We start from the raw sequence: 20,874 nt of genomic DNA, 5'->3' as shown, positions 1-20,874 counted from the left end.
GCCAAAATGCAGAAGCAGTGTGTGAAACTCAAAGTACATGCTTACATCTTCCACTGGAATTAAGGGGTAGTTAGCAGGCAGGTGCTGCTAATTAAATGCTCTTGATTAACTGATCATCAGCAAGTGTGAGCACCTCTATAAAACAGACACACAACAGGACTCAGTTAGGATGTGAAATATTTAAATGAATGACAGTACAACTAGAAAAAGGCTGAACACATATGGCTTATTTGGAGTCTCTTTGGACATCTGGACAATCCAAAAGACGTCTGTAACAATGTTCATGGACAGACGAGAACAAAATGGAGATGTTCGGTGAAAAACACACACCTCATCCCGACTGTGAAGCACGGCGATGGAGGGATGTTGATTTGAGCTCCTTTTGCATCCACAGGACCGGAGCAAGTCAAAGTCCAGAACTCAACCGAACTAAAATACTGCAGCGAGATTGAAGAAGACTGGACCGAAATTCCTCCACAATGATGTGAGACACTGATAAAGTCATACAGGAAATGATGACTTCAAGTTATTACTGGGCGTATTTCGTTTGTCAGAGAACTGCAGAGAGCCATGTGAAAATGTTCTTTCTCACGCAGCAGCAAGTGCTTTGATCTGCGCCCCCCTCCTACAAGATAAAGATGAGAAGTTGTGTGCTGATTAATGTCAAACAAAATACATTTGGATACATTTGTTTCTTAGATAACCTTTTATTTAGTCAGAGCTTAACTGCTGTGAAGATAAAGCATTCAAGAGCTAAATTAACCTGCAAACATAGCTGCTCATTAAGTGAAGCAAAAAAAAAAAAGGTGCTATAATATTTAGTCGCATAAAATAAAATGAGATACTTGCCTTTTCCATCTTCTTCAAAGGTGTTTTTGGATAGTTTCTCATAGTTTTTTTTCCACAATACAAATACATCTAAACTTTATTATCCTGTCATAAACCATTAAATTAGAGTGTTACGTAATGCCAGATAAACTCGTGCGAGCGTTTCAGAGGAGCTAATGTGTAAGAGCGTGCACGCACACCCTGCTGTTAGCTGATTGGCTGCGTCACGGTTCATTTCAGGTTACGTCCCAGAGGGATTTTCCCAACCACAATACTTTGTTTTCAACAAGCTATAACTGATGCCAACCTTCAATTTGGAACCGCTTTTTAAGCATCGTTTTGAGACACACAGTATAGTGTAAATCACTCGTTTATTATTATAACACATGCATGCAATTTCAAAATTTCAATGCAAAATAACACAAGGAAACAACCGATGGCGCTAAATACATTTTCACCCATGCACAGAGTCAACCGACTATGAAACTATGAAACTGGAATCAGCTCGGTGCTCTCGTGGCTAAAACTGCAATTTTTTTTTCAACCACACAAAGATTTATTTGTGATCAGAGTTTTGGACTTGAGTGCAGAGACTGAGTTAAAGAGAACACATGATGATGAAAGTACAAAAGAGAACTTGTATAAGGCAGAGAGGGCAGTTTGTGGAAAATGGCACATCAGATGCTTCTTAAATCCCCCACTTCTGTGTTTGCAGCTAAGCTCGCTGCTGTCTTTTAAAGGTTTTAAAAAATAAACCTGGAAAACAAGTCAAAAATTTACACCGTAGTTTGTAGCGAGCGTGATAGTTACACAGGAAGTAGATTCAGTTCCTGCCTGTGCAGCTGCCGTCATTTACATTCAGCAAAAAGAAACTTTAGAAAAACAATACTGGACATTTTCAATCCATAAAAACACAAAGCATCAGAGGATGTTTTGGGTTTTTTGCTTCCAGTGTTGGCTTCACAGTAGTTTTACAGATACAGCTGTTCCCATATGGCCCTCTTTCAGCTATTTTTGCCATGTTTACATGACTTAGTAGCAGCTCAGTAGAGTCCCAGCTCTACTGATGAACACTGATGAGGCCTGAACACCCACAGCTGCAAGAAAGGTTTAAGATTATAATATGACTAAACTAGCATGTATATATTTGTATAAAAAACACAGCGTGATCGCTCACAGTCCAGACCCATTGCACTTCCTTTAGCACCAACAATGTCCACTCGGGTTAAGGTGATAAATTCTGACAGGTGTCCAGGCTGTGAGGTAGCAAAGCAGCTCCAAACCATGATGGTACCTCCACCGTGCTTCGCTGTTGGGGTGAGCTTTTATTTACCGTTGTCCAAAAGACTGAGTGCTCAGATATAGTCTTTTCCAAATATGGCATGTATTGTAGTGTGCTTTTCTTCCTCAAGTTCTTCCAATAACATCATTCTTAAGTGTTTTTCTTATGGTAAACTTTATTCAGCTGTTTGGAGGTGTTTTTGTCATTACCCTTGGTTTCTTTTTCACCTCCCTGGCAAGGTGGCAGCTTTCCTGAATATCCTCTGAGAGTTCTTCTTAGTGTGACTCGAAAAACATTTTTCCAGTTTTGTGAACCTGCAAATGCTTCTTCTAAGTTCCTGGGAAAGTCACCGAAACGAAAGCGTGGTTCACCCCTTCCAGGTTTTCTTTAAAAAGGCAGATTTTTATCAAGAACCAGGCTTTGTTTGCTCTCTGATCTCATTGAGGTGCTTTTTCAGATTCACGTCCATTCTCCAGCCTGGGCATGGGAGTTATTTCATCTTTTATAACATCATGCAAAATCCAGTTTGTGCTTCATTAGTTTAGCCAGATTGTGTTTCTCTGCAGTTGTGAGTGTGATGAAGGTCAGGCCACATTTTTCGAGTAAGTTATGACGAAATCTGTGCACTTCCAACTGTGTGATCTGCCTACACAAAGTCTCTTGTTCTTAACAGTAATACTGATAGCTGATGTGGAGATTTGATTCTTCTCTGGAAACATAATCAGGCTAAGCTCCTATTTCACAAAGCCGAGACCAGATAAACACAAATCTCCTCTCAATGTCTGCCTTCGTGTTTTTACACAGGTTTGTCGAGGGTGATGCAAATCACGCTGAGATCTTAGGCGGCTACTAAGCCTCTCTCCTTTCAGGAAAGATATTCAACCCCAGTTCCACCAGCGCCCCCATTAACATGGTCCACAGTGGTATGCACACAAACGTCAGCTTCACGTCGGCCAGCCTTTCCAGCTTGGCGCACAGCGTCAGGCAGAAGCCGAGCTTCAGCAGCATGGCTGTCAGGTACCAGCTACGCAGGCGCAGGTCTGGAGAGCCGTTGCGCGGGTCGTATCCCGGCTTGCAGCGGCCTGCCATCTTGATGGCGAGCATGAGGATGAGGATGCCATCAAAAACCCAGACAGGGAGAAAGATGAGGAACCAGTTCCACTGCACCTGTAGGGAGGAAAGGGAGAAGATGCTGATAGTTGAGGTTGTTGGGAGGAATGTGTCACTGGATGGAGACTGGGTGGAGATTGCTGATGAAGCTATGAAAACTGTTACCTTTCCATCCAATTTGAGCACCAGCATAATGAGGAAAACCAGGGTGAAGACCCAGGTCAACAAAACCCTCTGAGCCAGAGACATCTCACTCAGTGGAGACCAGAGGAGACAGACAGAAGCTGCACACAGACAGACCACATGTGCACGTGTTATAATCAGAAAATATGTTAAGAAATGATAAATGCATGCTTTTGTAGCATAAAACGTGCATTTAAAAACTGACAGCAAGGCAGGAATCAGAACTAACTGGATTATTTGGTGTCAGCTATGCTCTCCGTTGCAGCATCAAACAACATTTCGCTGATGGCCGCTTTGAAATAATAATTTAATGCCATAATTGTATTCATTGTCAGATTAAAAACACTGCAATTAGAGCTAGCTGTTACAGCCTAATAGCATTGTGCTAATCGCTGGCTGTGACTTACTTTAGTGTGTTTCCAGCTCGGCAGACAGCATCTTCCTTCCACTGTGTCCTACGCATTCACATTCTCATATCGTTTCTTATAGCCAGTCATGTAATTATCAGCAAACGTGTCCGTTAATAAAAATAGACTGGGAGATTTTTTTTAGGTCCGTTATCCATACGGGTCCCGCCTCTCCTGGGAGCCGATTGGTGCTCCTCACGTTTGTTTTAATGTCCGTCACGCTGCGTTGTAACCGTAAAGTGTTCACGAATGCGCAAAGTAGTTGTTGGGTTTTCCTGTAGTGAGTTTTCACGTCCACTAGAGGTAAGTAAAGTTCTTTTTATTTCCCCCCCGGCGTTTCTGATTATATCCTATTCGTCGTGATGGTATTTAACATTTTAACCCTGTATTTTCTCGTTTTTTGACTTTCGAAATACTTATTGTATTCATGTGTGACCCTAGTCTTCTTTCCTATTTGCCAACCATCGATGGCGATTATTTGCTGAAAATATAACTCCGCCTTTATGCGGCGGTTTACGGTAAGGGGGCCGAAGTAGTATTTTTACAGTGAGAGACAGAAAGGGAAAGGCTAATGCTTGAAACACTGGCGAGCAGATACTCAGCATCTCCTCCAGACAATGGACAAGGCTGGCTAGCTCAAGTTCATTATAAACTACACTTAGAAAGCGCGCCTGAGCTCTGTGTGTGGACTCGGAGCCGCCTTCGCAGTCAAAGAGGTAAGACTGAGCGGCTGCACGGCGCGTTTAGACGGCAGTAATCAGGGTTTCGGGGTTAAAGACAGCTGTGTGGGCTGTTATGCCTGCCGGTGGCTCAGCTAACATATAGCCTGGCAGAAGGGAGGAGGACTGTCTGTATATGAACCAAGATAACCACGAAGACTGCCCGAAAGCACAGTGGCTGCTTCCAGCTACATGCCAGCTAGCATCAAAATTAGCTGCATGTGTTTCCCCACTCATAGTGGACCGAGCTTTACTTCACAGTAATGCAAACGTTGACATTTTTAGCCTGTGTTTTACTTCCTCTACCTCTTTGCTATTTTTAAATCTTCCACATCAATGTTATTAAGAATAAGATTTTTAGTACAATCTTTTCTAACAGTATTTCTATAGCAAGTAAAAAGATAAAAAAAATCAACTGAGAAAGCAATCAAACTTGTATAAAAAATAAAATAGGCAAGTAGGGTTGCTCTTAACTATCACCTTTATAGTAATACCGTTTATTGCATGGCATTTTGTTAGGCTCTGACTGATTTACTATTCAAGCTAAACTGCTGTGTGAAAGTATTTGCCTGCTTTTTTTTTCTTCTTTTTTTTTAATTTATTTGCACATTTGTCACACTTGCATGTTTCAGGTCAACAAATTTTTATATTAGACAGTGATAAGCTGAGTGAAAACAAAATACAGTTTTTAAGTTATGGTATCATTTATTAAGAGAAAAAGCTATCCAAATCTACCTGAAGTTACGTAAAAAAAATAATTGCCCCCATGTGATTAACCACTTTTTTTTGGCCAGCTGAGTTCAATTTAACTAGCCACACCCAGGCCTAATTACTGCCAGGTCTGTTGACTCGTGAAATCGCTTCTCTAGAACCTGTCTGACAACATGAAGGCTAAAAGATCTCAAAAAGAAACTCTTCGTCTCACAATCTAAAGTGAAACTGAAGAACTGATGCGAAGCAAAGTTGTTGACATCTATCAGTCTGGAAAAGGTTATTTCTAAGGATTTGAGACTTCAGTGAAGGACAGTGAGAACCATTATCCAAAAATGGAGAGAACTTGAAATGGTGTTGACCCTTCCCAGGAGTGGCCAGCCTATTTTAAAAAAAATACTCAAAGAGTGCACCAGTTGAACACCAGCTGAATGCTTTGAAATGTCTGAGTCCTGTTACATCCAGCATAAAACTAACACAGCATTTCACAAAATGAACGTCATGATGTGTGTTTCTGTGACTTCCTGTGTAAACATGATCAACATTCAAACATGGTACTGTGATGGTCTGGGGCCGCTTTGCTTCTTCAGGACCTGGACAGCGTCCCGTGATTGATGTAATTATGGATTCTCCTCTATACTGGAAAATCCTGAAGGAGAATGTCCGGCCATCAGTTTGTCCTGAAACTCAAGCTCGCTTTGGTTATGCAAATTTTCCAAAACACACCAAGTCCACCTCCAAATAGACTTGAATCTGATTGAGATGCTTTGACCTTAAACAGGCTGTTCATACTTGGGAAAACTCTCCAGTGTGGTTGATTTAAAACAACTCTGCAAAGAAGAATGAGCCAAAATTCCTCCACAGTAACGTGAAACGCATAACAAATGATTTAAAATCAGATTTTTCTTTACTAGGTTTATCTTTGCCTGATATGTAAAATGTATTTGAGCTGAAACATGCACACGTATCAAGCAAAAACAGGAAGAAGTCTAGAAGGAGGCAAATGCTTTTTCACTTCATTTAACTACGAAGACCCATTTATATCAAATCTGGTTCAAGCTATACAAACGCAATATTTAAAAAGGCAGAAAATACAGTGAAAGGTATCTTATAGGACATAAAATGGCACAAAAATTACTAGTGCCCTTCTGCACAGTCTTTTAAATCAATTAAAACATGCATCTGAGCAGCTATAATTTTATGTCTGTTTTTTGTGGCTGTCCATGTCATTGCATTTCTTTTAACCAGCCAACTGCTTGCAGGCATACAAGTAATCGGAAGCCATCAGGGTGCCCGTAGTCTGCTAAGCTGTGATGTACTCTGCTGCATGTGCTGCAGATATTGCTGAGGGCTACAGCTGCTCTTTTAAAAAAAAAAATAATTAAAAAATACAAATGTCCGTGCATGTCCTTCATATCTGTGTATCTCAACTAACAGATGTGCTAATATATGTGATAGGCCAGTAACAGCAGTTCGCCTTGTGCTCATCTACATTATTCAAATCTTTATCTGTCTCTTCTACTCTATTTTACTCTGCTTTAAAACCTGTTAGTGACTGTGTCAGAGAAGTGAAACTGCTGCAGGCTTCTGCAGGGGGTCAGGCTCTCAGTTTGGCAGGCCTACTGATTATCCAAACAAGTTTATCGTTGAGCCTGTCTGTCTGCTCCAATGTCTGACCAACAAAGTCATCGCTCACCCAGATTTCTATCTGCAGTCATAATTCGACCTCTAAATTAGTCGGCTGTGTCGCACCGGTTGAGTTGCTTTTAAGCCTAAAAATCACTTATTCCTATTAAGCCGTACACGCTGAAGAAGCAGATCAGATTATCCTGATTATCCTTACAAACACGGTGACAACAGCAGTAAAAATGATCAGCTGCTGAGTTTTTTCCGCTGTTGGAGCAGTTATACCTGACTGTGTTTGCAATTCAGCCAGGAGTGGAACATTTTTTTTAATTTTATTTTTTTAAATCAAACAGCAAGTATGTGACTTGTGCAACAGCTAAGCAAACCTTTAATCTCGCTTGCTGTGAACCCCATGTACAGCTTATACTGTAGGGCCTCGTATTCGGGGTAGAGAAATATAGTTTTCTTAGACTCAGTAGGGTTGTGTTAGTCATATGATCATCAATAGGAAGGGGTTTTCCCCAAAAGGAGCTACTAGGAACTACCTGTTTAACAAGAAAAAACTGGGAATGACATCCGAGATCTCACTTAAATCCATTATGAAGTGCCTTTGAGCAAGGCAGTTCAGTGCTCGTTTTCCTGCCTCGCTGCAGGAAGCTGTGGTACAAAAGTGCAGTTTGTTTGTTTTCTTCCTGACAGAAAATAGCTCACTTTTGTGTTATGTTGCATATTCACTGTGGTGTTGCACACACATGGGATTCCTGTTAATGCCCAGACACACAAACAGGGTAGGACTCGGCAGCTCGTGTGCCTTTAAAACACTGATTAATCATCTGCAGGTCCACTACTACAAGTCAGACCATGTATCTGCGCCGCATCGTGGTGTGCACACACAAATGTGACTTGTAGAGAGTAACTCCCTCGTTGAGTGGCCTTCTGTATATTTTTACACCCTTTGGACATTGCAAGAGTCTCTTGGTCCTGCAAGGCCTTAATTGTCATTTGTCTTCACCTGACAAAGTGTGGATGAAGGCATGCCCAAGGCTGGCTAGAGAGAGATCCCACTTCTTGCATATGTTCTCTGGGCTGTTATTTCTAGCTTTAGTAATTAAAGTAATTTAAAATAAAAGTACAGTGTTTCTGTAAATAGTTTCTACTTTTGCACACGTGAGAGTGCATTCTCTGCATCTCAATCTCATCCTCACCTAGTTGCCTTAGTTGTCTCCTTGTTGCATTCCCCCTTCATTTATTTGTCTCTTTGAGGAGCTCTGAGACGATGGATTGCATTTTGTTTTGTGGAGCGTGAATCTGCCTGCAGAGCTTGTTATATCATCAGCTGCAACATGGTTATATCACACACTCATCTGCTATATTATTTTATGCTACGGCTGCAGCTTGGCCTGCATGGAAGTGATATCATGCGTAGAAATAAAGTCACTGCAGTGGTGATTGTGAGCAGAAAGGTCAGTTGACCTCATAATCACTTAACCATTTCTTTGTTATCACCTTAGCTGTACTGCAGCTAAAAGAGCAGTCAGTAACAAGGTGGCAGTGACCAGAAGCTGCAGTTGGGACTCCAACAGTTTACACAGGAAGTCACAGAAATGCACGCATCCTGTTAAGTCTGAATGCTGCTTTAATACAAAATAAGAACAAGGAAACATTTAGTAATGCCTCTGGAAATTCTTGTTCTATAAACGTCCCGAATCCACTAGGACTGGGCTATTTATTCTGAGCTTGATCTCAGTGGCGATTATAGCTTCCAGTGATTATGAGGACAAAATAGTCTGGGTAAAAAGATAACTTTTTTTTTTGTGATATACTAAATCAGCAGTCAAAATGCACAGCAACATTAAAGAAGAAAAATGGGCAGTTTTAGATATAGGGTGAAAGGTGGGTTACATCATGGACAGGTCAACAGTCCATCAGACTGCTAATAGACCGTCAGCCAGTTTAGACTCACCTGTTTAAGCAGTGGTTGGACAGGAAAGCCAAACAGAGCAGCCAGACTCCTCAGAAAAGGTGTTTGAGCCCAGCAGCTCCTTGTTGTGTGGCACAAACTCAAATCACTGCAAAACCATCTCCCCTAAGACTTAATGGGGTCTGAGGACTTGTCCTCAATTGGGTGAAGGACCAGTGACCTTATCAAATGGATCTTTACCCAAGTTGTGCTCAAGGTCAAGGTTACGTTTGCTGTTTTTACAGGCAGTAGCTTGTGAATTGTGAGCTAGATCTCATTAATGCTCTGGTTATAAATGCCACTTGTCAAAGACTCTATAAAGTTTATGAGAACTGTGTGTAATTAAAGCTCAATATAGTCTCCTCTTGACAGCTGGTGGTCTCTAATGAGCACACATGTTAAATGGAAGAAAATCCAGCTACATAAAAGAAATAAAATCAAATGTTTAATATTTAGTGGTGGATCAAGAGGTTATGTCCTGAGAGCTGGTAGGCATTTCAGTACATCAGGTTTTACCAGTGGGAGCATTTTGACTCTGGACCCGATGAGGATCCGTGCTAAACGCTGTAGTTCTGCTTGGATTGATACAGCTCTGTGCATTATCCTACTGGTGCCAGCTGATGTACACACACAGGTGCTTTTAATAATTTTTCTCAGAAAAGAGCTCTATCTGTATGAAAGTTCTGCAAACTGGTCACACATCACGAGCTGATAAGAATATTATTGTGAACAGGAAGTGCAGCCAAACTGACAGGAGCATCGGACGCCTCTTGCAAGGTTTTGCAATTCAAAGTGATTGAGATCTTAGATTGGCTTTTTGGCAGCAAAGGGCAGGTTCCCCTCTTTTACACATCTAAGCTACTGTAACCAACCAGCGTGATTGTTTCGTGTTTCTTCTTCCCCCATTTGGGATACATCTTCATCACTGTGAAACAAAATACTGGACTATAAGTGAAACTTACCACAAAGCCTCATATCTAAAGTCATAAGGTCTCAGCTGTGTTGCAAACTTTTTTTTTTTAATAAGCATCCTGTCTTATCTCTCTTAATGCGATAAGGAGATCATTTCATGACTCCCTGAGGTTACAAGTCATTCTTTAACTTGGGTAATTGCGAAGGGTTTTTACTGTTGTCCATCACTTCAGTATGACATTACAATAATGTAATAATGCTAATCATATCTGATCATTTACTAGCACAAATTACCTGAGTTTGTTTGTTTGTTTGTTTGTTTATTTTTATCTGAGTCTGATTGGTTTAAATGTAAATGTGATTTTCTGAGTCGTAAAACTCTGATTCTAGGGGGAAAGTGTGGCGTTTTAGGAATTACTTCAGGACATGCTGGGACTGCCTGCCCTGTTATTACCTGGAAGGTTATTGTTGAGGGAAAATTGATGGCAATAACGACAGCATGTCGATGGTGAAGGAAGAATTGTGAGGATGATTGTGATTATTCTAATCCTTCTGTTGACTTTAAACAAGAGCTGCCCTGTTAGGTTGAATATTTGGGTCCCTTGCTGCCTGTTGTTAATCATTACAGTTTCTGAGAATTCATACTGTCTGCAGGCAGACTTTCTGTGTTTGTGTTCATTTGAAGTTCAGCAAATGATACACGCTGCCTTTTAACCCCCCCTGTGGAGTCTCGTGACATGGACCCATGCCAAAGTCCAATTACACAGTGCTCAGGAGGCACTTGCACATGCATTAGAGCCCCATTTTAGTGAGTGACCAGAAAGCCAGTATAGTACGTGAGAGCCTGAGATGCACACAAACACCTGCTGCTGCTGTTGCTTTGAATCTCAAATGCGATCGTTTCATTGCAAGTAGTCTGAAACGACACTCTTTCTGTTTTGCAGTCGTCTGGTTTCAACAGTCTCCAGTCAAGCTACACGGCCCAAACAGAGGTGAGTCCTGTGTCTGAGTGCCCTCTGAATGAAATGGAGGAGATTCTTGAAACCTCACACAGACGGTTATGAGGGTGTCTTCAGTCAAGCTTACACACAGAGCTGCTCTGCTCAGACGGCAACAGCAGTTCATGAGTTCTGTTCACTGTGTCTGAAAAAGAGAGACAGATGGAAAAATGAGACTGTGAAAAAAGCAATACTTCCCTTTTGAGAAGGTCAGACAAGTAGCAAACACTTGGTGTTTGTGTGTGCGCGCAGACTAGAGTGTCAAGTGAACAAAGTCTGTGGTTGGTATTCGTGGTGTGTGTGTTTTCCAGTCCAACAAGTTGCCACTGACTAGGGGTGACACGAAATTGCCCCAAAAATACACATTTTTGGGGCAATTTCGAGTTGGCTCTGCCAATCAGTAATCTACGTGGTATGCACCCTCAAAACTGGATCGCAACAAATTGGCGCTTTTGAGAGTACGTTTGCTGATAGTAACGCCATGTTGTTCAGCTAATAACACAAGGATTTCATCATTTGTGAAGCCATGCTGAAAATAATCAGCAATTTGTGCATTCATGACTGGCTGTAATATCGGTAGCTTAGCTGTAGCATTTGTAGCTGAGGGCTTCAGTTTCCGGGTAACAAGGAAATGACGTCATTCACGTAGATTACTGATTGGCAGCGCTAACTCGAAATTTTGAGTCATTAACTAAAAATTTGGAGAAAAGTCAAAATTTCGAGCTACTTTTCTCGAAATGTGTAGTTAATAACTTGAAATTTTGAGTTATTTTCTCGAAATTTTTTTCTTTGTGTGGCGGAAACGGGCTTTCATATCCATCAGCAACTTAAAAAAAAAAATGAAATTAAAGCCATCATGGTAGTGTCAAAAATTCCAGTTCCTCTAATGGCCACAGGTTCCAAAAGTGAGTAAGACTCCAAATTAAACAAAAGTATTTTTCTCTAGAATACTACCCTGTGCAACACTCATCTGAAGGCTTAAATTTAGGGATGTGCCTGTTTTGATTGGCAGCTACCGTGACAAAGGAGCTGTAACCTTAGTTACTTGCGAGGCCTCACCTTTATTAATTCGATGCACTGAACTGGACCTGTGAGCAATGTTTGTTTGTTTCAGTGCCTTTTCAAATATTTTCTCTGTAATTATCTGACAAAGGATGTTGGTGTCTGTGACTTGCAGTCCGTCTGAGTCTTTCGGTATCAATCCGATACCAAAAGTAAATACAGGACAGTAGTGCCTAAAGACTTGTAGGTTACAGTTGAAGGTTATTATAATCAGACATTCTTCATAAAGCAGGTTTCAGGTAAAAAAAAAAAAGTGTGTGTGTGTGTGTTTAAAATCAAATAATGTACATATTGTCATACTATTATTATTTTAATGTCTGAATATAGTCTGTAGTAATCAGTCTTAACTAACATTAACTAATGCTGAAGATCTTATGTACCTGGTTACTCATTGCCTCTCTGAAAGAAGTGTAACGGTGAGCTGTGTCTGTGCTGGGGTCTGGGTCTGTGTGATTAATTTCCTTCCTCCTCGCTTCGTTTCTTTTTCTGTTTGTTCTGGGATAAAGGGTTTTTCTTTTTTGTGGTCTTTCATGTCTTTATTTAAGTTGGTGTTGTTGCCACGGTAGAGTCTCTCCTTCCAACCCGTGTCAGTGTTAGCAGTGTTTTCATTTACAGCTGTAAAGTAGCTCTACACATGGTCGTCTTTCTCACCTGCTACATGTTAGTGGGGGAGGAGGGGGCGGAGCATCGTTTGCACAGACATGTCTGCTTTCTGATGAACTTGCGCAATGTATCTGTGCTTCTCATGCTGTTTTATTTTATTTTTATTTTGTTTTTATTTCTAGTCTTTGATGTTTTTTAGCCCCTGTCACTTTTGTGGTAAACTCCCCTGCCTCTCCCTTCCTTGTTTAAGCTTACTTTACAGCTTAAATGTCGAACTACATGCTGCTGAGTTGTTGGAAGAATGCACGCTAGTACGTTTGCATTGGTTGCAAATGCACAAACACGATGCCATAAAACACACGTTAACCTGTTAGCAATAAGTACCACACATGCAGGTCTGCATTTCAGCTGTACAGTCTCCACTCACATGTACAAATATGGTCACCTCTGGGTCCAAAACATGGTGTCAGCTGACAGTGAAACATCATCTGCCTCAACAGAGAGGCATGAAATCACAGTGGCTACACTTTTCTTTTTTATGTGCAGTCTATGGTAACTATGCCAGTAGCCACCAATCATACAATCAAAACAAGATGCAGTAATAACTAATTATCTAGTGTAGCTACAACTGCTGTACAAAGTTAAGCCAACGGACATAATCTTTCTTTGAATAGTTTCTCCAGCTCTTAGCACTTGTATTTTAATGAAACTCGCTGTCCACAAAAAGACACGTAAAAGGCAAAGTGAACTAATAACATTACAATTTTTGTTTTGTTTATAGGCATTATGAATTTATTATTATTATTATTAGTAGTAGTAGTAGTAATAGTAGTAGTAGATGTATGTATGCATTGTTATATTCTGTTTTTGTTTGTTTCAGTGCAAATTTGATGAAGCATCCAAATGTTGGACATGCATATTAGATGATTCGAGTTTGCTTTCAAGTTGTGCCTAAGGCAGAAAAGCTGCTTACGTGAGGCATTTTGTATGAATATGTTTATTTATTGAAGCGTAGTAATAATAATGCTCAGTGAAAATTGTACAAGGGAAATGTGCAGATGCTTGGTCCTAAATTATGAACACACGAACGATCTACGTGCACACGTTACATTCTTCCTGTGGCTGTAGAATCAGGCCTATGAGTTGGAAGACAGGTGTGTTTTATGATTATTGCTCGCTTTGGTCTCTCATTGAGGTATTTGTAGTTTATACCTCAATACTTACTGGGATGTAGAGCAGCACTGAAGGCTTTCCACTACTGAAAATTAACCTGACTCCTGCTTATGAGTTACTCTAGATGGATGTGTCATAAACATGGAATATTTTGTGGCAATCTCAAATTTGGCAGACACAGTTTAAGCCAGATTTTAACTTCATGGCTTCTAGAATCTGAATGCATTTCTGATTGCTCTGATCAGTTTAATGGGCATCATTACACTCAATTATTTGTCCAAATAATGAGATGTGAGGCTTGGCAGATGGATGGATTTCTGAATTGACCGGCTTGCAGTTTTGAGATTTTCTCACATGAAGGGACTGAAGTTTAGCGTGTGGTTGTTTTGATAAAATTAACTTGTGTTTTGCATGTTGTTGAAGCCTAGTTGTAAAACTTAAAAACAGATGACACTGGCTGCGTCCTCCGACCACAAAGGCCCTTTTCTATGTTTAGAGCTGTAAATATAACTTCATTTAAAGCCTGTATTTAAGTGAAACTGCTACAGACAACCAAGAAGCTGTGTTTTTTTTTTTTGTTTTTTTGGAAAGTCTTGCTCATTTGATTTGTCTTGTCTAACAAACTGTTCAGCTTAAACAAACATCACAGTTAAATGTCCAATTTGCTGTCTGTTTATAAGGGTTTACGGTAGATCAACTCTAAGGTTGTTTGGTGTGACTTGAGATAGTCAGGAAATCACCCTAGATGAAAAACACCTTTGACTCTCTATTGCCGTCCGTGCAGCCTCATGTTTCCTGCAGGCATGCACACATGTGCCCTCTCACCCAGCCCAGAGAGGTAACCTACTCCCATCATGAAACATGAAGCACCCAGATAGGAGGAGAGCAGCTAGTGTTACACATCACAAGATACGAGACTTGTGAAGGAGGTCTCCTCCTGTGCTCATGTTTTCATTAGAGATCCCAAAGACACATGATCCGACTGTCAGTTTGTATTAGAAGTGAGTAGGATGGAAAAATGAAGAAGTTTTGTTTTATAATGCAGTTTTCTGTCTTGAATGAAGACCTGTCTAGTTATGATATTGTAAAACAAGCTCTGGGAACTGCTTTGCTAAAGATCGGACCATGATGAGGCACCTTCTAACCCTACCTGACCCTTTCAGTCATGTGTAGGTTTGTTTTCAAGTAGCAAAATTGGGGAAAAAGGAAGCGGAATTTCTTGTCTTTTCCATCTCTTTTTGAAGTTTGAACAGCATTGAAGGCCTCTAACCTGTTTAGTCTAACAGCCCATTGTTTTAAGCTCATCATTTTAGCTATGTAAGCTTTCCTTATATGCAGATAAAACCTGTTTCGTGAACTCTTACTGCTACAAATGTAAAACCTAAAGTGACTCATTTCAGCCAGCATCCAAAACCCCCGATGTTAATTTGGTTTGATGAGGAAGTGAAACAATGTATACACTTGTATATGACAAGGATTAGGCAAGCATACACTGCACTTACTGACCGTAGCTGTGTTTTGGTTTTTTGTTTGTTTGTTTGTTTGTTTGTTTGTTTTTGTTTGTTTGTTTGTTTGTTTTTTCTAGAGGAAATTTAGGGAACAAAACATTAAACAGCATGTCAGTTTTGCCCAATATTGGACTCTTGAATCTGGCTTCCATTGCCTGTTGGTAAAGTTTTACTTTGCTATTTTTCCCCCAGTGTTGAAAAGTGTCTTTCATTGATTTAAACATTTTCAAATACTGTGAATAAGAAAAGTGCATGTGTGCGTCATTGCTGCCAGGCACCTGCTGCACTGTTGCATCCTGTTTCAAATAAAGCTGTGAGCTCAAAGTTCAAACGAGTTAATAGTCCTCTATTTTCAGTCTTGTAGTGTCACTGCTTCTTTTGTCATAAGCTTATCGTATATGTCTTTAAAAATAAAAGGATGTGCTCTAAAATTCAGGCAAGACTGGGCCTTGTTTGTTGTTTTGTTTTTTGCCTCAGCCTAACCAGTGTTTTTAAATGTGAAAATAGTGTAGTCGGTCTAAAAATAACAGACTTAAATAGTGCTGATTTACTGTAATAGGCAGTGATAGACAGTAACAGAGTTGCTGGACCACATTTACTTACACGAGACACAAACCACACTCTTGTAGGTGAAGGTTTCGTGTTTGATCCTTTCACAACCTGCTTTTTATGTGGACTCTCTCACTCTACGTTTACTTACATCTGTCGGACTGATACATTAGACATTAAAGGGTTACCTACACAAACCAAAGACCGCAACTTGCATTATTACTTGCAGTGAGCATCAGCTCCACTGAGCTGCCCAACAAATGAGATGAATGGGTCGCATTGAAAGAACCTAAATTTCTAGCTAAATTATTAACTGAGAAAAATGTGATGAATAATGTTTTGTTTTTAATTTGAACATTATAAGTTACTTGCAATAATGTGAAATTTTCTGTGTGTGGTTGTCTCTGTGTCTTGCAGAGCAAATGAGTGTAACTGTGAGGTGCCAGATTAAAAAGTCAGAGGGTGGCAGGTTGTGTAACCAATTATGTAAAATGTTATGAGAACTATTATTTAAAAAAAATCTGCCTCACACCACTTGTAGTCACCTCACCCTCACTCAGAACTTATGGAGCTCATGTTTTCTTGGAAAATGCCAAAAAACAAATTTTTTGATAGATGTTTTTATGCCTTTGGGTCAAAGACAGCTGTGGGTGGTGGGTTTGTTTTTTGACCCTGATCATATAAACCTCGAGGAAGTTTCTTTTAAGTATTTCACAGATATAACTTGGACTCAAGAATGAACTGATTAGATTATCTAGGTTTACGTCATGATATTTCCATGTCATGATTACAAGTTGGTAATAAAAGGTCTGCACCATAAAACACATGTTCGGCCATAATTTAGCAACCCCATTAGCAGCTAGGACGGAATTTAACACACATGCTAACTGGATGAATGCATAACATTTTGACTCAAAGGTCAACTTTCATTGTGACTTCATGGTCTTAGAAGTAGAAATTGTGACTTTGTTTCACATTTCGACAGGCACGTTACTGGAGACGCTGCTCTCTGTTGCAAGTGGTGACTAGTTAACATTGGTTTTGAATGTTTTATGAGTATTTAAACAACCAATGGTCAGGGTTAAACATTTGCCATACAAATAGTGCTTGTGTATTTAAGATTACCATTATTTAAAAACCAAATGATGTTTTAAATGTCTGTGAGAAATGCTTCCCTTTGCACTGTGCTGATACGTACAAATGATGTCATACTTTGCCCAGTGTGGCTAACATTAGAAGCGCTATCACCCGCAGCCTTCCTTCCTGTCAAGCCAGTGTCCTCAGCCTTGTGCACAACGTGGTTACACATTTGCTTTTGTGGCTATATACCAGTGTTCGCTGAACACATACACCTGCTCACTTCTACATCAAAGAGTACTGCATGGTGCAGCAGTCTTGTCTTACTTTTTTTACCTTGCATGTTTGCAAGTTTCCATCACAGAAAGAGAGCGGGGTGCTGCCGTGTAGTAGGGCTAGTAGCAGGTGGAGTCATAACATGGCAGAACCAGCAGATAACTACAGTTATACACAGTTAAATCAATTGCCTACTATGTTTGTGCTTACTAGTAGGTTGCATCCCGTTTTTAAGTCTGCATATTTTTGATCTGGCCAGCTTGCATTAATCGTTGATTGTTTTAATTGAGTGTAAAAGCAAAGCTGTTGATTTACTGGTAGATCTGTATTCCCATCCTCACAAGTTCTGGGTAGTGACAGAAAATGAGATCATGGATACAAATAGTGGAAATGACCTTCCTCCGAAGGGTGTCTGAGCTCTCCCTCAGAGATGGGGGTGAAGAGTTTGGTCATTTGGGAGGGATTCTAGGGTAGAGCTGCTAGTCCTCTGCTTCAAAAAGAGGTGAGTTGGGGATCTGACTATGATACCTCCTGAGATCAAATAGGAGGAGGTCAGAACACACTGGAGTGGATGTGGCGGCAGAGAGGAAAGATTAGGCTTCGCTTAAATGGCTGCCTTCATTACCCAGCCCCAGATAAGCAGCAGATGTGTGGATGGAGACTTACTGACCACAAATCAACTTTATGATTTAACTATCTATTACTGTCTGTTGTTAATATTAAAAGTAGAAACTTTGCAGGGCAAACATAATCCAAATCACACCCAAATATACAGACACAGTCACTGGTTTTGATAATGAAAATACTCTGTTTTAACATTATTGAGAAATATTTGAGGTCCTAACCTCGCTGTGAAATTACAGTAGCTGGTGTCACTTCCTTGTTGGTCAGTTATACTACCACAAACAAACAAAACAAACGCACACAGATGCACACTCTGGCACTGATGCTCCGCTTTAACATACATCAAACTGCATTCAACCATTTCCTGCTCACAAAGAGATGCACAAACACACACACAGCCGTGTCCTCAGCACAAGAGCCTCCTATAAACCGTGGCCTACATAATGCACTCTTTCTAACTTGACTGCACTCTCCCTCTTTCTTTTTCTAAATGGGTCAGTTCAGACAGACTGGTGCCCAGACAGATTTCGCAAGAGTCACTGCTGCATGCGCTGTGTGTCTTTACTGTTAAAATTTCCAATCAGGAAAAATTAAAACCCTGAAATATCTAAGATGTTTACCCAACCCAACGAAGCCCTGTTTGTTTCTTTGTTCGTTTTTGTTTTTTTGAACATCTACAAATGCAGCCTCTTGTGACCATATATGTGTAATGATTGCATGTGCTTCTGTTGTCTGGGCTCTGTTCCCTAAATACCCTTCAGGAAACCACAGTGTATTTTGGGAACGCTGCTAATGTGTAGTTTGGAAAAAAGCGTGTTAGGAAAGAACTTTCTTCTTGCTGTGTTTTCCAGCCAGAATAACAACCATGCAGCTCACACATAATCCTCTGTATGAAGCTGTGTTAGGCAATAATATGCGTCTCTGCTGGTGTTTTTTGTCTGATGCTGTTTGTGGATTGGTGCTGGCCTCAAGTGCCTGCTTTTCTTATCGCTGCCTCAACATGGGGAGGATTTGTGGCGTTAAAGCCGTCACACCGCTGTTTGTGCCCAGCTCCAGTAATGACAGGTGTCTGCCCGTTAGGTTAGAGTCTGTTTTTGTCCCTCTGCTCATGCTTACCATCGTCATTTTATGTTGTGCATTTTGAAAGTTTCTCATCGCAGAAATTGTTAGTGGTTCTTGTTGACCCAGACCACAGCAACAATGCGTTGTTTTTTTTAAATAGCATACTTGAGTGATGTGGTCTCAGAAATTCGTTTATTATGTAACATCAAATTGCAGAAGTTTGCTTGTGCATTTAAAAGTAGTGCTGCAAAAATCAGTTGAATAACCTTCAGTGCCCATTGCTCTACATCAACAGAAAAATGGGCACTCCCAAGTCCTTGTATCGACAATTCAGGCTGCTGGTGGTGATTATTGCTGACAATGTCCATCCCTTTATGGCTACAGTGTTCGGTTTGCTCGCTATTTTCCATCTAGTGAACACGGGAGTTTCATATCATGAATGTGTAGCCAAACAAGCACCTGTGTTATGCTGTCATGTTAATATGGACCAAATATTAACATGACAGGACTGTTTCCAACACCTTGTTGAATCTCTGTCACAAAGCATAAAGCCAGTTTTAAAAGCAGAAGGAGGTCAACCTGGTATGAGCAAAGTTGAATTGAGTGTATTCCTGGTAAAATTAAACAGAATATACAGCTGACATGCTCGATTTCAGAAACCCAAACTTATTGACTGTGAAGGCTCTCAGTCATCGTAGTCTAAGGCAGCGGTCCCCAACCCCCGGGCCTCGGACCGGTACCGGTCCGTGAGTCGTTTGGTACCGGGCCGCGAGAGTTGAGGCTCAGGTGTGAAATGTCTGGTTTTCAGGGTTTTTATTGGTTTTCAGTTTATTTTATCGTTTTTATCGTTTACTCGGTTTTCCTGGGTCTTTTCACGTGTGTTATGAATAAATCTTCTTTTTTTCGGTACCGGTACTAGTTTTATATTGTTGTATTTATCCGCGACACCTTAAAGGCCGGTCCGTGAAAATATTGTCGGGCATAAACCGGTCCGTGGCTCAAAAAAGGTTGAGGGCCGCTGATCTAAGGAGCTTGGAAAGAAAAGCGTCTGGACTTCTTTAAGTTGCTTGAAGACATTTCACCTCTCGTCCAAGAAGCTTCTGCATGCAGAAGCTTCTTTCCAAGCTCCAACCTTATTGAGTTTTTTTTTTTTTTTACTGTATAGCCTGTTTGTTTTTCACTCCAAGTTGTGACGATAGTTTGAGTCACCTATCATGCAGAAACTGAAAAACATTTGCTGCTTCTGCAAGGATTTCCTGTTTTGTCTGTTTTTATGTTGGTGTAACTAGAATATTTAAAGTGTGAAGACCTTTGATGTTCCAAAGAATCAACAGACAGACATTCCAACAACATACAGTATTATTATTATTGTAGATCTCATTTTACGTTGTGATTTTTGATGCAGTTAGTTATAATGCTGCTAATGGAAATCTCTGCTTCTGATTAATTAATTTATTATTAGCTAAACCTTTGAATGTCATTTCACTTATACAAAAATGATCTGCAGTTTTCCCAAACTGGACATGATGCTTTTTCTGTTTAATCCTCACACTCTCATTAAAATGTGCACGTGCGAATTTCAAGCTTACTCTTCTGTTTAAATCCTTAGTTTCATTTGTCCTTTTACCACTTCTATCGCGATCTCTCTGCTTTTAATTTAAGTTTTAATCGAAATGTCTTTACTGACACACTACATGTGTAACCACAGGGAATAAAACAGATAAATGAGCATAGAGCATGCTTTGTTGCTGCTTAAGTTAAAGGCAAAGCATGCATTTATTTATTTATTTATTAAATGCAATTTATATCAAATACAGTCTGGTGCAGCAGTAAGAGGGAGGAGTCAAGATTGTAAGTATAGACATTGCAAAAACAGAAACCTTTCTTCCTGTGTCTAAAAATGTCTTCAGCCCTCTGCTGCACGCAGCACACACACATGCGCGCATATCTTTCCAACAGTATAAGCAGTGTGCATGCAGCAGTTGTGGTGCAGGAACTTGTTTGTTTAGCTTTGAGTATTAGTCAGCTGTTGGTTTTGCAGTATTTCTGTGTGAGCTTGAAACCTTTCACAGTTGGCTCAAGTATAACATTTTCTCACCTTCTTGCTTTTGAACTTTGGACCCTTACATTTTCACACACAAGTCTGGGTTCACCTAGCAATGGCTGCTTGGATGGCATAGACTTTGATGCACATAGTCAAGCCA

General features: G+C 40.3%; 2 protein-coding genes across 6 annotated transcripts in view; one reads left to right on the top strand and one right to left on the bottom strand.

Annotated features, from left to right (window-relative positions):
- Positions 1-1,182: 1,182 nt before the first annotated feature.
- LOC102307641 (transmembrane protein 60) lies at positions 1,183-4,007 on the bottom strand. Of its 2 annotated transcripts, XM_005927245.3 has the most exons (3): positions 3,811-4,007; positions 3,386-3,504; positions 1,183-3,277 (listed from the first exon to the last, which is right to left on the bottom strand). In XM_005927245.3, exons 2-3 carry the CDS (start codon positions 3,467-3,469, stop codon positions 2,960-2,962), a joined length of 402 nt encoding a protein of 133 aa, XP_005927307.1. In that variant the 5' UTR covers positions 3,470-3,504; positions 3,811-4,007; the 3' UTR covers positions 1,183-2,959. The 2 variants fall into 2 exon arrangements, with proteins under 2 accessions (XP_005927307.1, XP_005927308.1); XM_005927246.2 differs by lacking the exon at positions 3,811-4,007 and having other exon boundaries at positions 1,183-3,302; positions 3,386-3,501.
- A 320-nt stretch (positions 4,008-4,327) lies between these two features.
- Positions 4,328-20,874, top strand: part of LOC102309407 (protein PHTF2) — a 51,523-nt gene continuing 34,976 nt past the window's right edge. The window contains exons 1-2 of one of the 4 annotated variants that reach the window (XM_042222984.1): positions 4,328-4,526; positions 10,683-10,730. The gene's annotated coding sequence lies outside the window, so the exon portion shown is untranslated. The remainder of the gene's footprint in view (positions 4,527-10,682; positions 10,731-20,874) is intronic. The other 3 variants (XM_042222981.1, XM_042222983.1, XM_042222982.1) reach the window with 3 other exon arrangements.

This window comes from Haplochromis burtoni, unplaced genomic scaffold, assembly GCF_018398535.1.
Source record: "Haplochromis burtoni strain Fernald_Lab_line unplaced genomic scaffold, NCSU_Asbu1 Contig_98, whole genome shotgun sequence".
Classification (NCBI taxonomy): domain Eukaryota; kingdom Metazoa; phylum Chordata; class Actinopteri; order Cichliformes; family Cichlidae; genus Haplochromis; species Haplochromis burtoni.
The sequence above is the reverse complement of the archived record's forward strand: the minus strand, read 5'-3'. Positions and strand labels throughout refer to the sequence as shown.

What these genes read in the sequence shown, in the direction of transcription:
- LOC102307641 (XM_005927245.3), bottom strand. Translation starts at nt 3,469, where the DNA reads ATGTCTCTGGCTCAGAGGGTTTTGTTGACCTGGGTCTTCACCCTGGTT. An exon ending in TGCTCAAATTGGATGGAAAG is followed by an intron (nt 3,278 to 3,385) that starts GTAACAGTTTTC and finishes TCCTCCCTACAG; the next exon opens with GTGCAGTGGAACTGGTTCCT.